The following is a 23,602-nucleotide window of genomic DNA, read 5'->3' as shown; positions in this document are numbered from 1 at the left end:
ATCCACTGGAATTGAGTTGGCTGAATTTTGCAATATTTTCGAAACTTTTCTTCATTGATCTCTGTGAACGAAACTTCTTCGTGAATGAGCCTTTTAATTGGTGTCAATGGTAGCCACACGTTCCCTAAATGACAATATAAGTTATAAACGTACAAGAATCCAAAAGCCATTTTCTTTCATTGCCAAAGTAGTACTCTATATGAGTCTTCCATACACATTATACATTAGTTCTTCTCATATTTATCTTAATTTCATTTTATTCGAGATAAAACATATAAAATTTAGATATTATATTAAAAAATATGAGTTTTTATTATAAAATTTATATAATTTTAAGTTTTTAATATTTATATTATTTGATATCAGGTAAACATTATACTTTTTAATGTGGGTATCAAAAGTATATAGTATAGAGATATGTTATGATTTCAATATAGATTTTTGGTTTCTAGTACATTAAAAAGTGTAAATTTTTAGTGTGTTTTTTATTATCAATATTGGGATTATGAAATGTTTTTGATGTCTCTCAATATAAATATTAAAGTATCAGAATGTGATGATATATTACGATATTAAGTATAAAATATGAAAATACGAACATCTCACGTATAAAAATATAGAGACGGTAACTAATTTACAGGGTGTAGTTGTCCTGTATCAAAATTTTAATATAATTTAACCAAAGTTAATTTGCATATATCCATAATCTTGTATCACTTGATTAAAAAATAAAGATGGGTAATACAATTTTTCTTCGACTACCTATACGTAATAGAAATTGCCCACCACGCGGTATGAGTGACGCCACCAACTACAACCAATTTGCTCTGGCTTTCGCCATGGAAATGCGTTGTTGATTTGATCATGCAGAGAGAGGCAAATCAGAACTGCCTAAATATATAAACCACCCTTCACCGGTTGCCACCTTGAAGATTTGCGTGGGATTATATTATGTTGTATAATTAAGCACCACAAATATTGCGAGAATAAAATTATTATTATTATTATTATTATTATTATTATTATTATTATTATTTTATTTTATTGTTTTTCAATATTAAAATATTGTAGTTGAGCTTTTTCTATGCAAGATTTTTCATTCAACACAATCTTCTCTTCAGGCACGTTCTAAATTCGTTTTTCAATAACGCGTTGCGCCAAGCAAGGCGAATGACCAAAAAGCCCTGTAAAATTGACCATTCATCTGTACCTTGATTTGAAGGATTAGCATGTATTTTCACATTATGAAGAAACTTGTAACACGGCCGACCACCGTGGTCCATAGAAACAAACAGAATAAAGAGGGAATGCAGTATGACGTGGCAAACATCACAAATTATTAGGGCCACTTGTATGGCTATCAATGTTTTACAGCACCGGTGGCATGTTCTGATTGGACATTGTTGTCGGGTTATTCTGATGAGATGTTGAGCAGGAAGTTTCATCAGACTTGTCCAAAGCTAAAAATCGTTGGACAGAGTTAGGAAAAGAAATTGTCTGTTTGATAACTTGAAGAAAAATAATAATAAATTTCCTATTTTGCCATATTGAGCACGTTTATATTGACTAGCAGTTAGTGGTAATTTCGTAAAATCGACTGAAAAACCCTAAAATAAAATTATGAAAATATAATAAAGGGCCGGTAGGATATAAGAGGAATGCTGTCTTGTTTTAACTCCTCATCGATCATAATCGCCATTGCTTCTCTTCTTCCGACTTACCGGAGGGCTCTTCTTCTCAACGGGAAACGGTACCGTTTTATCTATCTCTTTCTCCTGTGCAAACATACTGATTTTGAACAGATGCGTTGTCAGATTTTTTTTCTTTTAAATTTTCTGCAGTCTTCTTGCTTTGTGTTCTTGTTTCTGATTTTTTGTTCTCCGAAACAGTTTTTATTTTTAGCTTGAATCTCAGGATTCCTTGTACTGGAAAATGCGGGTGAAATCGGTCTTTGTCTCCCAAAATTCGATGATTTTTCATGATTTACTTTATTTTCTTGATTTTTCCGGTCAAATTTTATGTGTTCCGAAACCTAGCCTACTAATTTTCCATATGCACCAATAAAGAGTTTAATACTGTCTTAGCTGTCGCTAGATTTTATCACCGAGTCCCCAGCTGTGTACAGCTTGTAATTGAATTCTTGATTTTTCTTTTCTTATTTTTGCTTTTAATTTTGCAGGTTATTTGGAAGCTAATCTGAATTTAGATCAGACACTGGTGTGTTTCTTAACGATTCTGCCAAATATATTCTTTACTTTTTAGCCTTTTTATTCAGTATTATCTAGCTCATATAAATTATAAAGCCTGGTCAGTGGGAATGCTGAACGATGTGCTTGCAAGTTGAAAATTACTTGGCTGAGGTTAATCAAGTGTTAGCTCCATTTGATTTTGAGCAGCACTTGTTCGTCCTTGATGAGTTTCAACTTCAATGTTTTACTTACACCCCATTTCGGTTTCCGGCTCAGAAGCCCAGTATAGGTAGAATTTTGAGAAAACGGGTGATGTTAAAGCATGATGTGTGTGAAGATGGTTAAGAGTTTTATGTTCTCGTGTCAATCCCAGTCTTAGAGTTTGCTTAGATATTGTGTAATTAACTTTAGGGTAAAATAGAGCTTTTAGTGTATAGAGATTATCACTCAGAATGGAAAATAAAGGAAGCATATTGATGCACCGGTATGAAATGGGGAAATTACTGGGCCAAGGAACCTTTGCCAAGGTTCACCATGCGAGAAATCTTGCAACTGGCATGAGTGTGGCCATTAAGATAATAGACAAAGAAAAAGTCTTGAAGGTTGGGATGATTGATCAGATTAAGCGAGAAATATCTGTGATGAGGCTGGTTAGGCACCCAAATGTGGTGGAGCTTTATGAGGTCATGGCGAGCAAAACTAAGATTTACTTTGTAATGGAATATGTTAAAGGTGGTGAACTTTTCAACAAGGTGGCCAAAGGAAAACTCAAGGAGGATGTTGCAAGGAAATATTTTCAACAACTTATTAGTGCGGTCGATTACTGTCACAGTAGAGGTGTCTGTCATCGAGATATAAAGCCTGAAAACCTATTGTTGGATGATCAGGGTAATCTCAAGGTCTCAGATTTTGGATTGAGTGCACTTGCTGAATCCAAGCATCAAGATGGGCTACTCCACACAACCTGCGGGACCCCTGCTTATGTTGCTCCAGAAGTGATTAATCGAAAAGGCTACGATGGATCCAAAGCTGATGTGTGGTCATGTGGAGTTGTCTTGTATGTTCTACTAGCTGGCTATCTCCCATTTCATGATTCAAATCTGATGGAGTTGTATAGAAAGATTGGTAAGGCTGAGTTTAAATTCCCCACCTGGTTTTCCCACGAAGTACGCCGCTTGTTGTCAAAAATCTTGGATCCAAACCCAAGTACAAGGATATCCATGGCAAAGATAATGGCAAATTCATGGTTTCACAAGGGATTGGAAAAACGTGTTGCTAATGAAACAGAAGGAAAAGAACTGACCCCTCTGGATGCTGATGCACTTTTTACTCTGAATGAAAACAACGGTACTGCTACAACAGAGTCGAAGACTGAATTGGCAAAGCCTTCTAACTTGAATGCTTTTGACATCATTTCCTTCTCTACAGGCTTTGACTTGTCTGGTTTATTTGAGGAGAGAGAGCGAAGAAAGGAAATGAGATTCACCTCCAACAAGCCAGCCTCAACCATCATCTCTAAGCTGCAAGACATTGCTAAACGTCTTAGCTTGAAAATAAAAAAGATAGATGGAGGTTTGCTTAAAATGGAAGGGTCCAAGGAAGGCAGGAAAGGAGTGCTGGGCATTGATGCTGAAATCTTTGAAATCACTCCCCATTTCCATTTGGTTGAGGTTAAAAAGAGCAGTGGAGATACTCTTGAGTATCAGAAGATGATGAAACAAGAGATAAGACCAGCTCTCAAGGACATTGTTTGGACTTGGCAAGGAGAGCAGCATCAACAGCAACAGAATCAATTAGAACAACCACAACAAGACGAACAGCTAGCACAACCAGATCAGCAAGAGGTACAGCCTTCTCAAGCCTTCCCATTGCAGCAGGTTAGCCCAGCTCCAGATTCATGATGATCATATTTAATTTCTATGTTTTACATGGTGCTTCAAGACATGTAATTTTTATTGCTATTTTTGTGCATCTTCTTATGTAAAAGTATGATAATATCAACTCTCTTGTATCATTCTTCCATGTAAAGTTTGTGCGGTAAAACTATGCGAACTCAAACCTATTCTCAAACTTTAAATAAGTAGGATAGCACGGTTGTTTCATTGAGCCGTGCCACGGAATCAAGAGCTTCAAGTGAGCCATTTTTGATAAGCAGAATTGGTGATGCAGGAGAAACTGAAAGTCTGGTTATAGTGTCCAATTACGCGATAACCTATAACTCACAAAAGATGTTGGTTAATTAAAACAGCAAGATGGTGATTATGAAAGTCAAAACTTATTTCCTTACAAATAAAACGGGTAAAGAAATAAGTCGAAACTTAGTTCAAAAAGGCGCATCGGGCACTACGTGACATGTGGTGCTCTTCCAATTACTGGACCTTACTTTCGGTTGAGCCATTTCCAAGGTGGTTAAGTCGTTAAACAAAAAAGATAACTTTTTTCGAGGCTCCTATTGACATCTCTGGACTCTTTGACATTGTCGTTAGCCGCCATGTCTCGGTTCAGGAATTTTAACCCGATTCATTTTTTAAACTCACACACTAGGCATTGTTGGACAGGTTCCCTCTTCTCTTAGGATCAGTTCACCCATGTGCAAGTGTTGTTCACATGAAATTTTTCCCTTTTTCAACCTTCAAAAATCTTATTTGAATATTTGTTATTACCATCAAAATCTATACCAACGGACACTCCACTCAGGCTAGTATCTCGGGTTTTGTAGTGACTATTACACCCTCCTACTTGTCGAGGCCTGGCACTTCCCTTGACGGTTGAGTATAGGTTGCGCACTTTAGTGTCATCCATTTTCTGGGTTAATTGATTCGATAGGTGAGTTGTTACACACTCCTTAGTGGATTTTGACCTCCATGACCACTATTATGTTATGTTAATCGACCAACACCCTTTGTGGGTTTTAGGGTAGCGCACAGTCGGACATCGTAACCCAGCTTTCGATTCATCTCATATCGCTAGTTCTGCGTACCAAAAATGGCCCACTTAGAGCTCTTGATTTCATGGCACTACTCAACGAAGCAACCGCGTCATTTTACTTATTTAAAGTTTGAGAATAGGTCGAGGGCGTTACGCCTTCGATACCTCTAATCATTAGCTTTACTCGATAGAACTCACCCATGGGTTCTAGCTATCTTGAGAAAAACTTCGGAGGGAACTAGCTACTAGATGATTCGATTAGTCTTTCGTCTCTATACCTAAGTTAGACGGACGATTTGCACGTCAGTATCGTTACAGGCCTCCACCAGAGTTCCCTTTGGCTTCGCCCCTCTCAAGCATAGTTCATCATCTTATGGGTCTCGACAGGCATGCTCACACTCGAACCCTTCACAGAAGATTAAGATCGGTCAACGATGCACCCGCGATGGGATCCCATCAATCAGCTTTCTTGCGTCTTCTGAGTTTATTGGTCCATTGACTCGCACACATGTTAGACTCTTTGATCCGTGTTTTACAATTGGCCGAATGGAAAGCTCGCAAGCTGACACGAGGAGCGTGCAGGTGTCAAAGCATTCCATGCGACACAGGCTGCCAGCCACAATTACGACAACGATATCTCTGGAAGCGTATCATCAATCTAGGTTTAAGCCACCTTCATAATCCACTCTGTCCACACACTAAATCGATCAACAAACCGGCTCATCGCTATTCTAAGTGTGTGAGGGAAAGTTTCATCGCTTAGATAAGTTTTTTGGATGAGCGTATGTATTTATATTTCCATAGTTACTCCTTAGCCAAATGGGTCTACTTATGATATGTCAATATGTGATTAAATGATTTTAAATTAATAAAAAAATAATATTCAATCACATAATGACATATTATATGCATCTATTTGTATATTTAAAAATGTATATGCATAGTATTGTTCCAATTTATGTTGAGTTGCCCCACATCAATCTTGAAAATGTCTAAGTGTGAGGAAAAGTTTCACTGCTTATATAAGTTTTTTGGATAAGAGAGGTTTAATACTACCTAATAGTAATATAAGAATTCGGTATTATCTAATAGTAATTCAAAATAAAAGGTTGACAGGAATGTTTAGTTAATAACCCATTACTCTTTCAAATGGTTGATTAAAAGAAGTGTCAAATCAATGTTCTGATGTATAAAAGACAAGTAGCTTATTGCTCTTTCATATGGCTAGTTATAAGAAGTGCTAAACTTTTGAGTTGATATTGGAGAGTTTGTTGGGTTGTCTTATATCGATTGGAAAGATAACCAGATGTTATAGTATACGGAAAATTATATTGATAGGCAAAGAAAAGCACAATTGAACCATGATAATAGAATTAATTTTTAAAGCTTAAAAAAGGAGATTAAAATCCTGCTAAAGACCAAAATAAAACAAGAGTAATGTTATACTTATAAGTATTTATTTTGAGTATATAATTAGATACGTATTTTATATGTTATTATATAATTGAGTGTTATTTTATTTTTAATTTAAAATCATTTAATTATTCGATAATACACATTAAATATGTATTTATTATATATTCAAAATAAATATATATAGTTTTTTTTTATTTGTTATATATATATATATATATATATATATATATATATATAGGTTTTTATTTTTTTATAAAATAAAGAAGCACAAAATGAAATATAAATAATCACTTTTCATTTTCTCAAAAACTAGACGGCGTTAAATTTTGAATTAAAAAAATTGGTGCCGGTACTTCATGAATCACGTAATTTATTGTTAAACATAAAAAAAATTAAAAATTTTTAATATATGCTTATCATTTTTTAGAATAGGTAAATCATTCAAATGTGAACAAACTAACCATCTTGAGTAATTTAATTAGCTATTTAACTCTAATTCAAAATTACTTACACAGAATTAAACAAACTAATATATATATATATATAAAATTACAAATCAATTTATTTACACTCCGTTTAGGATAAAGTATTATTGTTTATCTGATAGATTGGCTCATCCCATTATCACAATCAGACGTAACGCTCCAAATCGTAAATACTGTCGAATAAATATTAACAGGTCAAGTGGCTAAGATTTGTAAGCCTGTTCGTTCAAAGTTCCAATCGATGTCACATTTTCCCCCATAATTAGACAAGGAATAACACAACATAAAAGCAAGGAAATAACAAACCACACAGCTAAATCAAGCACATAGCGGCATAAATCTATAGCCATCCGCTTCTTGCATGAACCATGCCAAGCATGGCCAAAATCTGCAACAACATTACACCTTGCACCAGGGAGAAAAAGGAAAAAGTGGGTGCTTGATTTTATCAGTAGTTATTCATATTTGGGCATCCAAGAACATATTAGCTATGTACACACACTTTTAAATAGACAATTAGATATATAAATAATATGTCATTATATGAGTAAGTATTATTTTCAACTTAATTCAAAATCTCTCATTCGTATAATAACATATCATCTATGTACCTGATTTTATACTCAAAAGCGTATACACATAGTTTATTGTTAATAAAAACCTAACCTAAGGAGAAGGGGGAAAATAACTATATCATTTGTAAATAGAAGCACGTTGAATTTGCATCATCTAATTGGACATTCATTCAACTGATTGATGATTTTGAAAAGAAAAATAAGCAGCAAGAGGAATTAGCTCTATTTCTCCACAGAACAAATTGTCCTCAGATCGAGGACACCCCCCCTCCCCCCAGCAGAGAGAAGTTAAGAAATGAATTAAAGAAGCTTAACACAACTAGCTGCTGCCGATGCTGCTACCTGATGCACAAGTCAATGCATGCCACGTGTATACCTATCGAAGCTAATGTAAGTAAATGTCAATCTCCCTCATAAAATAGAACAAGGAAGATACAATTTGTTCAGTATTCTTTCTAAACCCCCACCAAAAGAGGTTGTTTGCCTCTAGTGAACAGAAGGTGTATTTAAGAAGAACCTCAAACTCCTTTTTTCATTCAACTGACCAAAGTGACTCTGCATCTGTGTTGGGAAATAAACCCCCAATATGGGGCCTCGAAACAGATGACTTTCCAATCGCTTCTCCTGCAGCCTGCACAGTCCAATCCATTCTGCCAAACCAGAATCAGATAATCATCGTCAGATTTTGAACACCTTAAATCATAAATATATGGAACATATGTCAAGCCAAAAAGGGCCAACTCAACTAATTAAGAACAACCCTTCATGTTCCGGTATAGATCCTATTTAGACAAGACAACAACTCAACGCCCTTCACCATTCAGTAAACTATAAACTTAAGGTCTCCAGAATGACAGTAAACTAAGAAATCCAGATGGCATATATACAAAGTGTTCCAATTAATTCCGATAATGCAAAAGACTTACTTTAAAAGCTAATCATTGGAAACCAGACAGATAATGATTTATAAGAACCAGACGAAATGGTGGAGATACATCTCTTATTAGGAAGTCAGTCAATAAAGCTATCCGGGTTAGTAATTTTCTTATTATGTTCACTGTCAACAAGTGGATGATTTATTTGACTGAATCTTATTATAGGTTATAAAAATTTGCAAGCAGATGAACATTGATTGACATTTCAACTTGGAATGAAAAGTAAAATAAATACACACACACATATACATATAAATTATTACAACCAATAGAAAGTTAAGCAAATTTACGTGCAGCTAGCATTAATGGCAGTGAGATTTTAATTGCAAAAGCTTTTTATTCCTAATGGATGCATCAGCATTCAATGAGCCGGTATCACATCTAACTGCTTAGATAAACAAAATCAAGTTATTAGAATAAACTATAAAAACTACAAAAAAGCTAATAAAAATTTCAAGCCAAAGTTTCTTTAACATAACGGCTTGAGAGAGAACAAATTAAAAAATGAAGAATAAAATCGGAATTACTTCCAGCACAGATGCTTCCTTTAAAGAGAGGTTATTGCAGACATTTTATTTTTAATCAATGCAGCAGATGCTACAGAGACTTGACAATGTCAGCCTAAATATTCAAAGGTCAATCAATCATAATTTAAATTCTTCATCAAGACAAGACTAAAAGTCCTAACTGCTATAATGTAACCAACTTAGGGAGTTGAGCTATTATTGTTAGCAACTGTGTAACCCAACGGATTATAGTAACTAGATGGTTTGAAATTGGTGACCAATATTTTAGTAAAAATCCCACTTTTCAAACCTAATCCAAAACTAATACCACAAATATGATCAGTTTAATACAGGCTCATCTAGGCCTTGGGTGAGAAGTGCAGATTTTACAAAATATTTAATAACAAATTAGTTCTTTGACTCTTCTAGCAAGTCAATAACACATAACTAAGACACCCTCATGGAATCCTAGAAAGGTCTATGCAATAAATATATGATGAAAAGGTTTATTGAATTTGGTAGCGTCCTATAACACCATTTAAGCCATCATTAAGGTTTCTTTTGCCATCAAACTAGAATCTTCCCTGGACTTACCAAGATTCATCTATCAATTGTATATATGATGTGATGGTGTACAACCAAATCTAGAGATTCAAGGCAAAATAAACTTAAATTGAAGATCTTCTAAGCATCCATAAAATCATGCAGAAAAATAACTGTTTTGTTTCTTAAATCTTGTATAATTCTGGAATAGAATTTTTATTACTGCCTTTACAGTAAATAACATGCAAAATCACCATTAGTGGGGAAAATATTGCTCAAAATTCCTAGCAAGCCAATGACACATAACTGAGAGACCAAGATTCATTTATCAGTTGTATATATGATGTGATGGCGTACAACCAAATCTAGAGATTCAGAGCAAAATAAACTTAAACAGAAGATCTTCTAAGCATCCATAAAATCAAGCAGAAAAACAACTGTTTTGTTTCTTAACCCTTGTATAACTTTGGAATAGAATTTTTATTACTGCCTTTACACTAAAGAACATGCAAAATCACCATTAGTGGGGAAAATATTGATCAAAATTCCTAGCTAGTCAATCAATTATGTCAGTAAATATCACCAATTCAAATGCCATGCCTGTGATACGATATCCCATCAAGTAATATTTTTTTTAAAATTGTGAAGAGTCTCATTTGACCTTATCACTTCTTTTCTTTTTATTTATTTATTTTTGTTATTCAAATACACAATCAGGAAAGTATAATACAAAATAACATGGTGAGTCTTAAAGATTAATGCACTCACTTGGACCAACAATTTGCTGGAGACAGGTCAAATGAATGGTTAGTTGCAGATCCACTGGGACTCCCATATATCATTTCAATTTGAGTACTATCTTCCTGTGCTCTCAGAGAAAACTGATCATTGACAGACAATGGTGGAAAGATAGCACTCTGTAACCACGGATCATGATCACTTGAACCGGTTAGAGGGCTAAATGCTCCACCATTCTGGCCACTACCAAGAAAAACCTTCTGAGGAGAATGAGGACCAGAAAAAACTGGGTCCTCTTTTGTGAACAGAGATACCATTGTCTCTTGAGAAGAAGGATGCACAAGGTCTTCCTTGTTTGATCTATTCTGTTCTGGGGGCAATATCCAGCTTGGGGAGCCACCTACTAGACCTAGACTGTCCTGCCCAAGAGGAGAGCTGTTCCACATCTGCCATGTTCCCTTCTCATTTGCATTCACATCATCCACTGGAAATGTGTGCATATCTTGAACCTTAGAGGTAATTGGAAACCAATTAGAATTGTTATGCTTTTCATCAGCAACTCGCAATCGTGACAATGGAGACTCAATTGGAGATGGCTTAATGACTTCAGCAATAGAAGATGTATTGTTCAAAGCATAAGCCCTTTCAGATCTGATGTCCTTTGAAAAACCAGTCCCCAGGTCCAGTTGAAAATTATCAAGTGACTCAGAAACAGGCCCAAGCAAAGATATCGGATCAGGCACATAACATGGATCTTCAAAAAGCTCTGTCTCTTCAGGTACAAATTCATGAGGTCCATCTCCAACACAAGGTAAGATCGGTTCAATTACAGGAGAAAACCCTAAACTACTACTAGTGGATACATTAGGATAGGTAGAGAGTATAAATGGTGACGGCAGCCCAAAATTGATTGGATTATCAAACATTTGCATGGTTGATGATTGAGCAGGTAATGAAGGACTTTGAACTTCAGTTGGCAATTTCGGATTTGGTCTACTAATGACATTAGTATTTGAGGAAGCAGGAACTGTTGATGAACGTGTGAATAACTGTTGCCATGATTTTTTTGTTGTAGTCCTCAGTTGAGGTTCATCAAGCACCTACAGTGAACAGCTCAATGTTGTAACACTGTTATCCTTCTTCAATTTATATATTGTTAGAAATCATCAAAAAATATCTTCATTGAACAATAAAACTTGAATATGTATAATGATATGTAGCTTCAACTCTTCCAAAACTTTAAGTTATAAGGACATGATTGTCAATTTTGCCTTGAAGAGTAAGTTAAACATTTTCATTGTCATACTAAAATGATGCAGAAAAATAAAATCTGTAGCAAGACAACTTACAGGGCGGTTGATGCTTTTATCATCTCCATGTACTACCTTCCCAGCACGATCAGATGGATAAAAATCTCTCCTGTGGGCAGAAGTGTGAAAATGATCTACTGAACTAACAGACTTGTTTTCTTTTGCAACGGTAACAGGATTATTAGCACCCTTTCCAAAGAAACTACCTCCACTAAAAGCCTTTGATGAAGACAAGAATGTACCCTTCATTCGATCTAGATACCTACTCCCAGAATTTCCTCGGGTATAATTACTTGTAGAAGCTTTTCCATTATGTACTGTTTCCATGCCATGGCTCTTGACAATATCTGTGCCAAATTTCTGATTTTCACGACGATCATTCTCACTCTTCCTATCAGAATCACGCTTCTGCTCATTTTCCTTTCCTGCTCTCTTTTCCAGTTCTTCTGCATCAGAGTTACTCTTACTAGACCCTTTGTCTCTCTCTTTTCTTCTTTCCTGACGCTTTCTTTCTGCTTCTCTCTTGCTATCCTTCTCCTTGACAGAGAGTGAAGTTTTGTCACGTTCTTTTTCAGCTTCCATCTTCTCATCCCTGAGTCTCCTTCGTTCCTCCACCAACCTGGCAACCTCCTCCCTCTGTTTTCGTTCTTCCTCTTCCAAGAGCTCCTTCTCTAACCTAGCCTGCCTCTTCTCCTCAGCTTTTCTGCGTGCTTTCTCTCCTCTGCTTTCATGGAAATTTGACCCATTTTCACCCCTACTAGCCATTGTACCCCTATGATCTGCATCTGATGAAGAATCTTCCCGTGATGAACTAATTCTAAAAATCTTTTTCAAAAGCCACCTAATGCTCAAAAAAAAAGATGTCAACAACTTGCAGGCAGAAGTAACAGCTCCAGAGTAAGACTTCTCTGCCAGACAGTTCTCATCTTCCCCGAAAATTCCACTCCCATTCTTCCGCCAATAGTTAGACTTCCCGGCAATTGACCCACTAACCCAATTCCCATTTTCTAACCAATCCTGACCACATATCCATCCATTCTCAGACCATCCCTTCCCATTCAAAATCTTCCCACCCTTTCCAACAAGCTCCTTCAAAATCCCTGAATTTGATATCCCCAAACCCCCTGGTGGCACAGGCAAATCCAAGACTGGTCTCTTTGATATATGGCCACAATATGAACACATAAATCTACCACCACCTGGGTTCTGATCCCTGTATGCAGTCAAGCAGTTTCTACATCGTCGTGTAGCAGTTTTCCTCAACTTATGTAATTCAATAGCCTCAAACCTCTTTCTTTCCCTCAGAAGAGCATTTCTACGCACACGCCAAGCTGATAATTGAGGCATCAAAACCTCATACCAAAATAGAGTAATCAACAGCACAAAAACACACGCCAGCCTCGGTGACGTGATTTCAAATCTAAAAGCCGGTGGCAAAATCTGGGACAAAGCCCATAGCCCAATAAGTGGAATGACTAACCAAGGTAGCATTGTAGCAACCCGGCGAGACCACTTCTGAATCACACACAATATACACATTATCCTCCTAAACCCACACCTATTATAATATATCCAAATCAAACCCTAGAATCCAACAAATTTTCAATCTTTCAATTTTCCCGATTTAAAGCCCTGACCATATCTCTAAATCCTATCAAAATCAAATATCAACAAACAGAAATCCTTCCAAAGTTCAATAACCCCTAATTGCTTTCATCGAAAATAAAAATCGCTCCAAATAGGATATAGCGTTAATGTTTCAACAATCGACGATTTAATCAACGGAAATGGATCGATTATATCGTTCGAGAAATAAAACGCTGCCGTTTCGAGCTCGGGATTTCATGTCAGGCGACTGGCTGAGGGATTTCGACACTTACAGATTTGAAGTCCTTGACAAGATAATACTATAAGTAAACAACAATATCGGCAAATGAAAGCTGAAATATCGTTGACGATTCGGCACTGGTGTTTCGGGTCGTGTCGGCCGATTCGTGTCGGTGCGTTCGTTCGTTGTTTAACAAACGAAGAAACTGTACGAGAAGAAAAGGATAAGAGAGATGGAGAAGAAATTGAGGAATTGCAAGTAAAACAAAATATATAAGCAATTCTTGAACCGGACTATCTTGAACCTACCCGGTTTAACACTAACGGGATTTATTTATGTAACGGAGAGAGTTGAGAGTTGTTTATGTTTATTTTTTTGTTGCCAACATGGAGACGTACTCGTTCCGTATCGGCGGGCGGGACGAGTACGACATGTAGTACCACAGTCTCCTCTAATTAGTAATTAGAGTTTGTTTATGGAGTTAATTAATGCAATATAATCATATCATATGTGCATGATATATGTATTAAATTGGAAAAATAATATAATACCCAATGTTATGGTCACATATCATAATTTTATAAATACATATAATATTTTAAATTTAAATTATATGTTATATTCAATAATGTGGTATGTTATTGTTGATATCAAATATCACTAATTATAATCGGCATTTTTTCCCTTAACATAAAAGGGGAAAATATTTATTTGGCCAAAGGACTTATTCCCACCTAAGGTATACTACTTTCTCAAATTTTCACTCTTTAATTTTAAAAATTTTATTTACTTACTCATAGATAGTTAAAGTAAACAAAACTGTAATCCCTTAAAATTTTATTTTTTTTCTCTTTTTAAAAATTAAAAACTAATAATTTTCTCCTAAACCAAATATTAACAAACAACATTTTCTCCCCTAAAGTTTAGCTTTCAATTCCTGACGACATCTCCGATGTCATCACCTACAATCTCTTTCTCCTAACGCTTTCTCTTTTTTGGTGGTGTCTCTCTCAACATCTCTTCCTCCTTTGATTAACTATTTAAGCTGAAAAGATGAAAAGTTTTGTTAGGAAAATGAAACTCTTCGTCTTTCCAAACGAAGATCACCTTTTCTAACGAAGATGAGGGATCTCATCTTTGTCTGAAAAAACAATCGTCTTCCTAGAAGAAATCTTCTTTTGGGAAGATGATCGTCTTCACAGACCAAGACGAGATCTTTTGTTTTCTTGCCTTGAATAGCCAACTAGAGAAAGGAGAGATGTCGAGAGAGACATTACCAGAGGAAGAGAAAGTGTTAAGAGAGAGAGAGTATTAGCGATGCAATCGGAGATGTTGTTGAGAATTGAAAATTAAACCCTAAAAGGGGAATGTTATTTTTTAAAACTTAGTATAAGAGAAAATTATTAAATTTTAGAGCTTAGGGGGGAAGAAATAAAATTTTAATTTATTTTTAATATTATAGATAAAATGATAATTTTATTCTTAAACTAATAAATTTAAAAATTTTCAAAATTAAAAGATGAGAATTTAAAATAATAGTATATTTAGGGTGGGAATAAGCCCTTTGGCCAATTTATTTATATTAATCACAAATTTGGTCATTGCTAATTGATTAATGGATAATTCATAATTATCTCATTGATAAATAAATTGAAGCAAGGAATAAGTAGATAAATCTTGGGATAATCCTACCTCTTCTCGTCGCACTCCTTTGACTAAACCGAACAACTGGGTATTAGGTCACTCGGAGGGCTTAAAGCCGTTGGATCAGATAATCGAAAGGCTGAGGATAAACTTCAAGAATCCAGAGGAGAGTGAAAGAAATAATTACATAGAATTGTGAAGTTTTTTACAGGCAAGTAGATTACGCAAGTGGTTGGCATAAGTTTAACGCCATAATGGCCCACGTTTTTATGCGAGTCCAGGTGCCGCCTGAAAAATTAAAACTAACTATGTATAATATTAAAATAATATTTAAAAAATAAATAATATTATCAATTAAATAAATAAGTTAATTTTAAATCGAAATATTAAATTAAATTTTTAAATCAAAATCAACTAATTGAAACTAGGTTAATGGGTTTGGTGGTGCTGAAGTAGGATTTTATTGTTCTGGTGGTTTTTGCAATTTGAATGTATTGGCGAGAAGGCTTGCCTTTTGTGGCTTCGAAAGGCCAACTGACACGCGTAAAACAGCCCAGAAACAAATTTAATGCGCCACAATAAATGCCAACCATTATGCAAAAGAGTTTGTGGTGAGATTGCCAGAGTACAGCAACTCAATAAATCACAAATGAGAAGGATTCCATACAAAACGCTTCCACTGTATTGAAGAAATATCATGTGCCCTCTATTAAAGAAATTTTTTATATTTTTGAGAAATATATGGTATTTTCAATAATTCAAGATCAACTGTTTAAGTTTAGATCAAACGAAACAAGTTCAAGATTAGGCTTTTTTTTTTTTTAAATGTTCTAAGTCAAGTTTGAATTGATTCAATTAATTTTAAATTGAATTTAAATTTTAATTATTAATCACAAACCTAGTTGTTTTGTTTTTAAACTAATGTCAGATTGGGCCTTGGATCTAATCAAACCCCATTATTTAGATTCGCAATTGGTATGTCACAATTTGACAAGTTCTATGTCTCTATATTGATATAATGTTGTACTATGGTAAATCAAACTTCATGATAACTATAATGAGCAAGTAAATCAAGGGACATGTATAAAAAACCCAAGAAGAAAATGACAAAATATAGAATAATTGATTTTAACAAATGGATCAAAGAATCTTTCAGTCTATCAATGAAGGGTTCAGATTAATCTTTCTTCCTCTATAAATTGTATAGAGCTCATTGTAAAACAACACATCAGATAGAACCTTGGTTCGTGAAGACCTTTCAAAGTAAAGAAATGAATAACTTATCCTAAATTTTGAGTTTGTAAGTTTAAGTATTTAGTAATCCATACATACTGTATTACATTTTGTTTTGAAGATCAAGTGGGTGCTTGAAAATTTTTAATTTTGCTTGTACGTCTCCCTCCTAACATAAAGTTATCCCACATTATGTGAAAAAATTAAGTGTTAACATATAAATATGAGAAAAAATTTTACCTTTTAAACTAGCATTCGTATTAAAAGAGATTTAATATCACCTAACATTGACATCCAAGCACAATTGCAATAAAAACAGTAAATGTCTCACCGTTTGAATTAGTTTTTAAAATGTTACAGACACATAAGTTTTCTTTATGTTTTATGTTAGATTCATAGGAAATTAAGTTCAGTTATGTTGCTTTGAGATGTTGACTTATATATATTTAGTGGGAGTTACTGTTAAATGATGATAAGTGATGCTGAAATGAAGATGTTTAGACATCAACAGTGCTCAAATTTAATAGCCGCTGGAAGGTCAAAAGTGCTACCATTAAAGGGGAAAGAGGGAGGGTTGGTAGCCTTTCACTAAAAGGACAGGCTGATAAATGATGTCACATGAAATTGCGTAGGCAGAAAAAGGATCCACAAATGAGTTCATGGAGATCCTGTGAAGTGTCTCCACCCTCCGCTGATCAACTTTGGGTTGATGAGATAATCCCAACAGGTGGATCCGATGTAAGTGGAGCAGAACTCAAAATTAGTTTGAATTTATTCAATTCGGTATATAATTTCAGCAAAACCATCAACGAAATTTATTGATTCCACCTCTGATAATCCTCTTCATAGATTGCAAGTCTGGCCGGGCAGTATTCACCCGGCCCGAAAATTTCATAATGTAAACGATCAAAGTCAAGTTATCGAGGCCCAGCCTGACTGACTCGACTGGGCTGGGCTAAAGTTCGGTCTCCACCTTCCATGGAAAGGAATCTTCTGTCTTATTGAGAATTTTTATAAACAATTGAGCTTTATCTGTCGTCACCTCTTCCAAACTTTCAACCCTACTGACGCAGAAACCTGAAACTCCCCAAAAAAAAAGGCTCCGTTGACTTCACCCACATATTTTTTCTGGGTTCCGTGCCGTAAAAGAAGCCAATACAATACAACGCACGACACCTTTGCTTCGGTTTTCAGAAATCAGAACAAACTGGTCTACGTCTAAGTTCATTCTAACCCAGACGGTTAAATACTTGAAGCAATATTATGTGGACGAATAATTAAATTAGAGAAAGACAAAGACAAGACAATCATGTGAAACTCTCGGGCTACGCCAGCCAGCCTTGTTTTCCAAGCCACATCTATAGCCTTATCCATAACAATCCATCCTAGCTACCCAAATGTCCAAGCATTATTCATGGCCCTCTCGGTTCACTTTTTGGTTTATGACTCAACAAATTGATCTTAATCAAACCATAACATCTCTGATTATGAAAACTTTGAGGTGCGCTTTGCAATATTTAATATAATTAATTTGTTGAAAACGTAAAGTTGTTTGTTTGTTTGTTCCTTCTATGTAGGTTAGTCAACAAAGTTTTTGAGAATGAATGTGAACCCATGTGCAATTTATAAGTAAAAATATTTTTGTCCATAATTAATAAGCGTGCTGAGGAGAGATCAGATAAAGACGTTGACTTACTTATCAATCCATGTTGTGACTTATTTGTCACCACTCTTAGCTCATTCTCCTTATCCACATCAATAATTGCCACCACTATTAGGTCATTGTCCGTGAGCACATCAACAATTCAGGCGAATCCCATCGCGGAGATTGAGCATTTCAATGTCCTGTTTTTTGGTGGAGGTGGATTAGGTTGAGCATTGAAATTCAGTTTGATTAAACTAAATTCAACTAAGAATAATCCTAACTAGATTATAATTCGAATAAATTATTAGAAAGTAATATTTTTTTTAATCTGACTATTCTTGTTCCTTCTCTTTTTTAATTTTTTTTATGACTTTTAGATATCTTTCTCTAATGAATGCATCATTGGATCAAAGGAATCAAATTTAAATTTGAATTAATTACTCTAAAAAGTTGAGTTAGGGTTCAGGTATTTTAATAAATAATTTATTGAATATGCTCCAAAGAGAATCGACAAATAATTCCGGGAAAAACAGATACAAATAACCCGGTTTTGATCCAAAATCTCAGAAACGGTAACATATCTTTTACATGTAGCAGAGCTAAGTGAGAGGAGCTGCATCACGGCAATTGACTCCTTCTGGTTGATAAATCATGCTTAACAGCTCCGGTCTCAGCTTATCTCTCCAAATTTCCCGGCTGGGTCCAACTTCTCTCTTCTTTGTTTTGGTCTCCACCACCACTAAGTCATCCGTTAACCGGTAAATCAATATCAGCAAAACAAAATTACCATGTCGTCCCACAAACTTTGCCCCCCAATTTTTCTTTATGATCAGCATTTTATCGTCCTCCCTCTTAGCCACCTCCTCAACTCTCTGTATAATTTTATCGGGGTTTTCCGCCGATAAGAATCTCTCAGCATTAGCCGAAATATCGTTATAGTCAGAGAATAAACCGCTCAGGTTGAAACCGGAGGAGAACGAGATTATGTCAAAGGCATTTAAACATTTCTCATTCTGATTATTTTCCAAGTCTTTAGCATCAAATTCATAATCCGGAGGGTTTATCTCTCTGTAACCTTGTTTGAACCAAGAGTCTCGGATAATTTCGTCAATTGTGATTCTTGTCTCGGGGTTTGTATCAAGAAGCCGGTCTAAGAAACGCTTTAGATCAGGAGACGTCCATTTAGGGCAGCGAAACACGCCTTTATAAATCTTTTTATACATGGCCATTAGATTAGAATCATTGAACGGTAGATAACCAGCGTTGAGCACGAATAAAATGATGCCGCATGACCAGATATCTACGTTTGCACCATCATAACCTTTCTTAGCTAAAATCTCCGGTGCCACGTAAGCAGGAGTGCCACACAACGTGTGGAGCAAACCGTCGGCTCGGACCTGATCCTTCACAGCGCTGAGTCCGAAATCCGAAATTTTTAAATCCCAGTTTTCGTCGAGAAGGAGATTCTCAGGCTTCAGATCCCGGTGAAACACTCCTCGTGAATGACAATAACCAACGGCTGAGATTAGCTGCTGAAAATATCGACGGCTGAGTTCTTCGCTAAACCTTCCTTTAGAAATCTTAGTGAAGAGCTCTCCACCCTTGGCAAACTCCATCACGAAATAGATCTTGGCCTTGGTAGCCATGACTTCGATCAACTTCACGATGTGAGGGTGGCGCAACCGGCTCATGATAGAGATCTCCCTCTTAACGTGCGCCGTGAACCCACCTTTAACGACCTTCCGTTTACTGATGGCTTTAATGGCCACACTTTGTCCCGTCCGCACATTCCGGCCGTGATAAACTTTCGCGAATGCTCCATTTCCGATCACTTTTCCCAGCTCGTACTTCCCGAGCAATTCAACATCTCGCGAAACCTCGCCGCTGGCACCCGTCATTATCTCGTCCATAACTAAAACCGAAGCCGATCTTTACCCTTAAAAGAATCACCTCCTTGATTCCTCGCTGCTGCATGTATTGCTACAAATTACAGTTTAAACTAATAACCATCTTATTGAAAATGTCAAATGACAAAGTGTGTCATTTTAGTTTGAAGAAAGAGGTGGGAATTGAGTTTGTTGAGAGGTGGCAAAGGAAACTGAAATGAAAATTCAAAAAAGAGAAAGGATGATATAAATATGAAGGTGTACAGAGAGGACAAACAAATAAAACTGGCAATTATATATGGAAAGTGACAGGACAAGACAGCCAATTGTGTCATGCCACGTTGTGCCAGCGTAACTTTTCGCACAAGCATTGCAGTCGCGGTTCCTTTTGAAGTGAATGATCTACTACTGTTCACGAACGAAACCTGTTAAAGGGTCTGATAATTACAGTAATTCACTAAATATATTTCCATTTTTAACTTAGATTTACTTTCCCAATTTTAACTCATGTAAATTTACGTTGACAATGTGGACAAGATTTTTCCTACTACCGATGTACGAAAATAAAAACTTTTGTGTTAGAATCAAAATGTAGAAAAAACCGGAGACATAAAAACTTAGTAGTTCCATAGCGAAATGAATTAAGGGGGTGTTTAGTTTGTCTGGTGTCAATCTATTTTTTAGACACAATACTGCATATATAAATATTAATAAAAATCGAGTGATTAATATTTAATTAAATAATTTTAAATTAAAAATATAAAAATTATATCAATCAATTAAAAAATTATCTTAGTTTGTATAGATTTATACGTATATTTTAATAATAAATATTTGATTTTTAAATATAAAAATATATTATTATCAATATTATATAACAATAAATATTATTGCAAATTTATACAATTTTTATAATAAAAAATTGCTCAAATGAGTAATTGAATTTTTTCAACGGCAACGAGGCAATGAGCCCTATCCGTCCCAGAGTTGCTTCGTCGTATTGTACTCTGTGAATTTATTTTCCAATTTATATTGGGTAGTTTTCGCCCTTTTCAATTCAATAATTAGCCTACTTTATGATTGCTTAAATTAAAGATGTCATTAACAAGAGATTGGTTCAATTGTCCACGTTATTTCTCAAACAAACTATTATATTAAATTAATGATAACATGTAAAAGATTCTTATATTAATAAATTATTGTAGTCCTCCCGCAATGATCAAATGTTGTGTCACAATTTACATGATATTTTATCGGATAAACATTGGTTAATCTTAATATCATTAAAAGTAAGACCATATTCGGTGATAAATAGGGAAAAAAATATATATTATAATTGGAAAGATGTGTAACGTGTTGGGATAATATAGATTAAATTGAAGCTATCTACTTGGTTGACAAGGAAGCGTGCCACATGTCTTGTTGTAATTCATCTAATTTTGTGTTGGATTATTAGATTCAAATAGTGAATTTAAGTCCAAATCAAATTGGTTTAAAATTTAAATTGTCAATTTTGAACTAATCACGATTGAGCTTAGCGTATTCAGTAGATTTTGCACTTGAAACGGATAAGCTGAAATTAAATCAATTAATATTCAAACCAAGCAATGACTGACGGGGCTGCTGTTAGCTGCCTTCATGGATTGTTCAACCAAATATGCCTAATGAAAAATGCCCCATGGAGTAGGCGGGGATGCACGTTGGGTCTAATTTAGATTGCAGTTCAGCTCCCAATGTTTTAGTTTGTCGGATTTGGTTCGAGATTAATATTTTATCAACACCGTTATATTGAAGTTTATTTTATTAATAATTATTTTTTTAACTATTTTAAAGTAAAATTAAATCTGAATTTAAATAAATTTGAATCTATCTAAGTTTAAAAATAAGACAACATAATTGGAAAAAAGAAATAGTATTTACAAACAATTGAATTACGTGTATCATCCAGTCGAACAAGCTAGTACGTAGAGTTTATATTTCGTAATTTAAACGTAAAAATCTTCAATTATTAGATGAAATAACAAATCTAAAGCTTCCTTATTTTGTGTGATATGCTATTTATATTATATAATAATAAAGAATTTAGGCATTGTTTGGACTCTATCAAATGGAATCTGGACACGTAAGTTGACGGCAGGTGGACAAAGAGCCTTTCATGTTCAATGCATTTTAATATTTTTTCCCTGCAGCTTTATCTACTTTTCAAAATGACATATCGTAAGTTTTCCAGAGTAAAGGGGTCCCCCCTTGTCCCCTGGGTCCGCCATTGTTTATGGTTCAGTAGTGGTCCATTTATCTTCTGGTCATGGAAATGGAACCATGTAAATTCATTCATGCTGAGAGGGAGACCCATTTGGATGAAAATCAGAGTCAGACAGACCATCATAATAAACTGATAAGTTTTTCTGATCGAAAACGACGGAAGAAGTTTTTCTGCAGAAAAAATCTCAATAATAATTCATAGCCAGAAAGAAATCAGATCATGCAATGAATTTGTCTCAATGATCTTATAGGTCCAATATTTTTATTTAGTTTTAAGTCAATGCATTCTTCCCACCTGGAGTACCTCTTCAGGGCTTCTTGATTGGGCTTGTATGGTTGATAAAAGACAGACTGAAATATGAATCACGTGATAAGTTTATATAAATAAAAGTCACTGAAACAAGGGGAAGTGGCAGATGGGGTGTTGATTTCCATTGGATTATCTAAAAAGGTTGCGTGAGTTTCTTGAATACAACACCGGCATTCACCCATAAGGCAAAGTCACTGTCTTCATAAATTATAGTGGTTTGGATCCAAATCAGGCTAAGTTCAATTTCATACCAATTTTAATTTATAGTTTTAGTTTAATATTTTAACTCTAAATTCTGTTTAATGATATTTCTGATTAATTTAAATAAATTTGAATTTGAATAATTCGATATTTAAGTCCAATTGATTTGGATTCTAATTTTAAATAGAGTATTGGTATAGTAACCTGAGAAATCCAAATTACCATCTAATTTGTTTTAAAATATTAAATTTATTTGTTATTTTTATTATTTTGAGTTTTATAATGCTTTAAAAGTACAACAATACAAATTTTAATATAGGAGTTTCATTGGTGTACACCTCCCCTTCATAATTAACTGTTTTTAATAAAAGTTCTCTTCGTCCTTTGAATAATGTTATGGACAATTCAATACCCAATTTCAAATAGTTAATTTAATACACAGATAATATGTTATTATGTGATTAATTATTATTTTATTCTTATTTAAAATTATTCTATCACATAAGAATACATTATCTTAAATTTAATTAATTACTAAAAATTATAAATATCAGGAGGTCAAGAATATCTAAATGTTTTTTTGTTTTGCATAGGAATTTATACATTAATATAAGTTTACCTAAAATATAAAACAAATAAATATGAAAAGTGATGGATGACAAATTTGCATAAATGGGAAATTCCAAAGTAATAAATCCCAAACGATGAAATTGATAATACAAAGGCATTTCATCATTTGTCACATCTTATATTACAACCCACGTAACATGCCTATGATTCCAATGAAAGAATGCAACATCAATTGTTATTTCACTTGATGGAGAAATTACATGTAACATGTTTGAGTGGTACGCCTGCGGTTTAAACATAACCCAATGCTATAAAGTGGGGCAGCATTAGTCATTCATTGCCTCTCCAATTGTAGAAATCATAAATACAAAATTCATCGTGATTTTACAATAAGTTGA

The 23,602-nt window shown here is 34.7% G+C and overlaps 3 protein-coding genes across 4 annotated transcripts; 1 reads left to right on the top strand and 2 right to left on the bottom strand.

Moving 5' to 3' along the window:
- The first annotated feature begins 1,609 nt into the window (after positions 1–1,609).
- On the top strand, positions 1,610–4,203 carry LOC123224190 (CBL-interacting protein kinase 2-like). Its single transcript, XM_044647786.1, has 2 exons — positions 1,610–1,750; positions 2,180–4,203. Exon 2 carries the CDS (start codon positions 2,642–2,644, stop codon positions 4,088–4,090), a length of 1,449 nt encoding a protein of 482 aa, XP_044503721.1. The 5' UTR covers positions 1,610–1,750; positions 2,180–2,641; the 3' UTR covers positions 4,091–4,203.
- A 3,511-nt stretch (positions 4,204–7,714) lies between these two features.
- Positions 7,715–13,714, bottom strand: LOC123220945. Of its 2 annotated transcripts, XR_006503170.1 has the most exons (4): positions 11,665–13,714; positions 10,346–11,415; positions 8,819–8,913; positions 8,111–8,243 (listed from the first exon to the last, which is right to left on the bottom strand). XR_006503170.1 is itself a non-coding variant. In XM_044643572.1 (3 exons), exons 1-3 carry the CDS (start codon positions 13,162–13,164, stop codon positions 8,126–8,128), a joined length of 2,688 nt encoding a protein of 895 aa, XP_044499507.1. In that variant the 5' UTR covers positions 13,165–13,713; the 3' UTR covers positions 7,715–8,125. The 2 variants fall into 2 exon arrangements, 1 of the variants encoding a protein (XP_044499507.1); XM_044643572.1 differs by lacking the exon at positions 8,819–8,913 and having other exon boundaries at positions 7,715–8,243; positions 11,665–13,713.
- Positions 13,715–18,442: 4,728 nt separating this feature from the next.
- LOC123225061 (CBL-interacting serine/threonine-protein kinase 14-like) lies at positions 18,443–20,097 on the bottom strand. The gene has a single exon (XM_044648910.1). It carries the CDS (start codon positions 19,883–19,885, stop codon positions 18,575–18,577), a length of 1,311 nt encoding a protein of 436 aa, XP_044504845.1. The 5' UTR covers positions 19,886–20,097; the 3' UTR covers positions 18,443–18,574.
- Between the last annotated feature and the right edge of the window lie 3,505 nt (positions 20,098–23,602).

The sequence above is a fragment of the Mangifera indica genome, chromosome 1 (genome assembly GCF_011075055.1).
Source record: "Mangifera indica cultivar Alphonso chromosome 1, CATAS_Mindica_2.1, whole genome shotgun sequence".
Lineage (NCBI taxonomy): Eukaryota > Viridiplantae > Streptophyta > Magnoliopsida > Sapindales > Anacardiaceae > Mangifera > Mangifera indica.
The sequence above is the reverse complement of the archived record's forward strand: the minus strand, read 5'-3'. Positions and strand labels throughout refer to the sequence as shown.

Coding starts and splice junctions, on each gene's coding strand:
- LOC123224190 (XM_044647786.1), top strand. CDS start 2,642: ATGGAAAATAAAGGAAGCATATTGATGCACCGGTATGAAATGGGGAAA.
- LOC123220945 (XM_044643572.1), bottom strand. CDS start 13,164: ATGTGTATATTGTGTGTGATTCAGAAGTGGTCTCGCCGGGTTGCTACA. Junction 11,416..11,664: donor ATAAAAGCATCAACCGCCCT/GTAAGTTGTCTT, acceptor TGTTCACTGTAG/GTGCTTGATGAACCTCAACT. Junction 8,244..10,345: donor CCAGCAAATTGTTGGTCCAA/GTGAGTGCATTA, acceptor CTGGTTTGGCAG/AATGGATTGGACTGTGCAGG.
- LOC123225061 (XM_044648910.1), bottom strand. CDS start 19,885: ATGGACGAGATAATGACGGGTGCCAGCGGCGAGGTTTCGCGAGATGTT.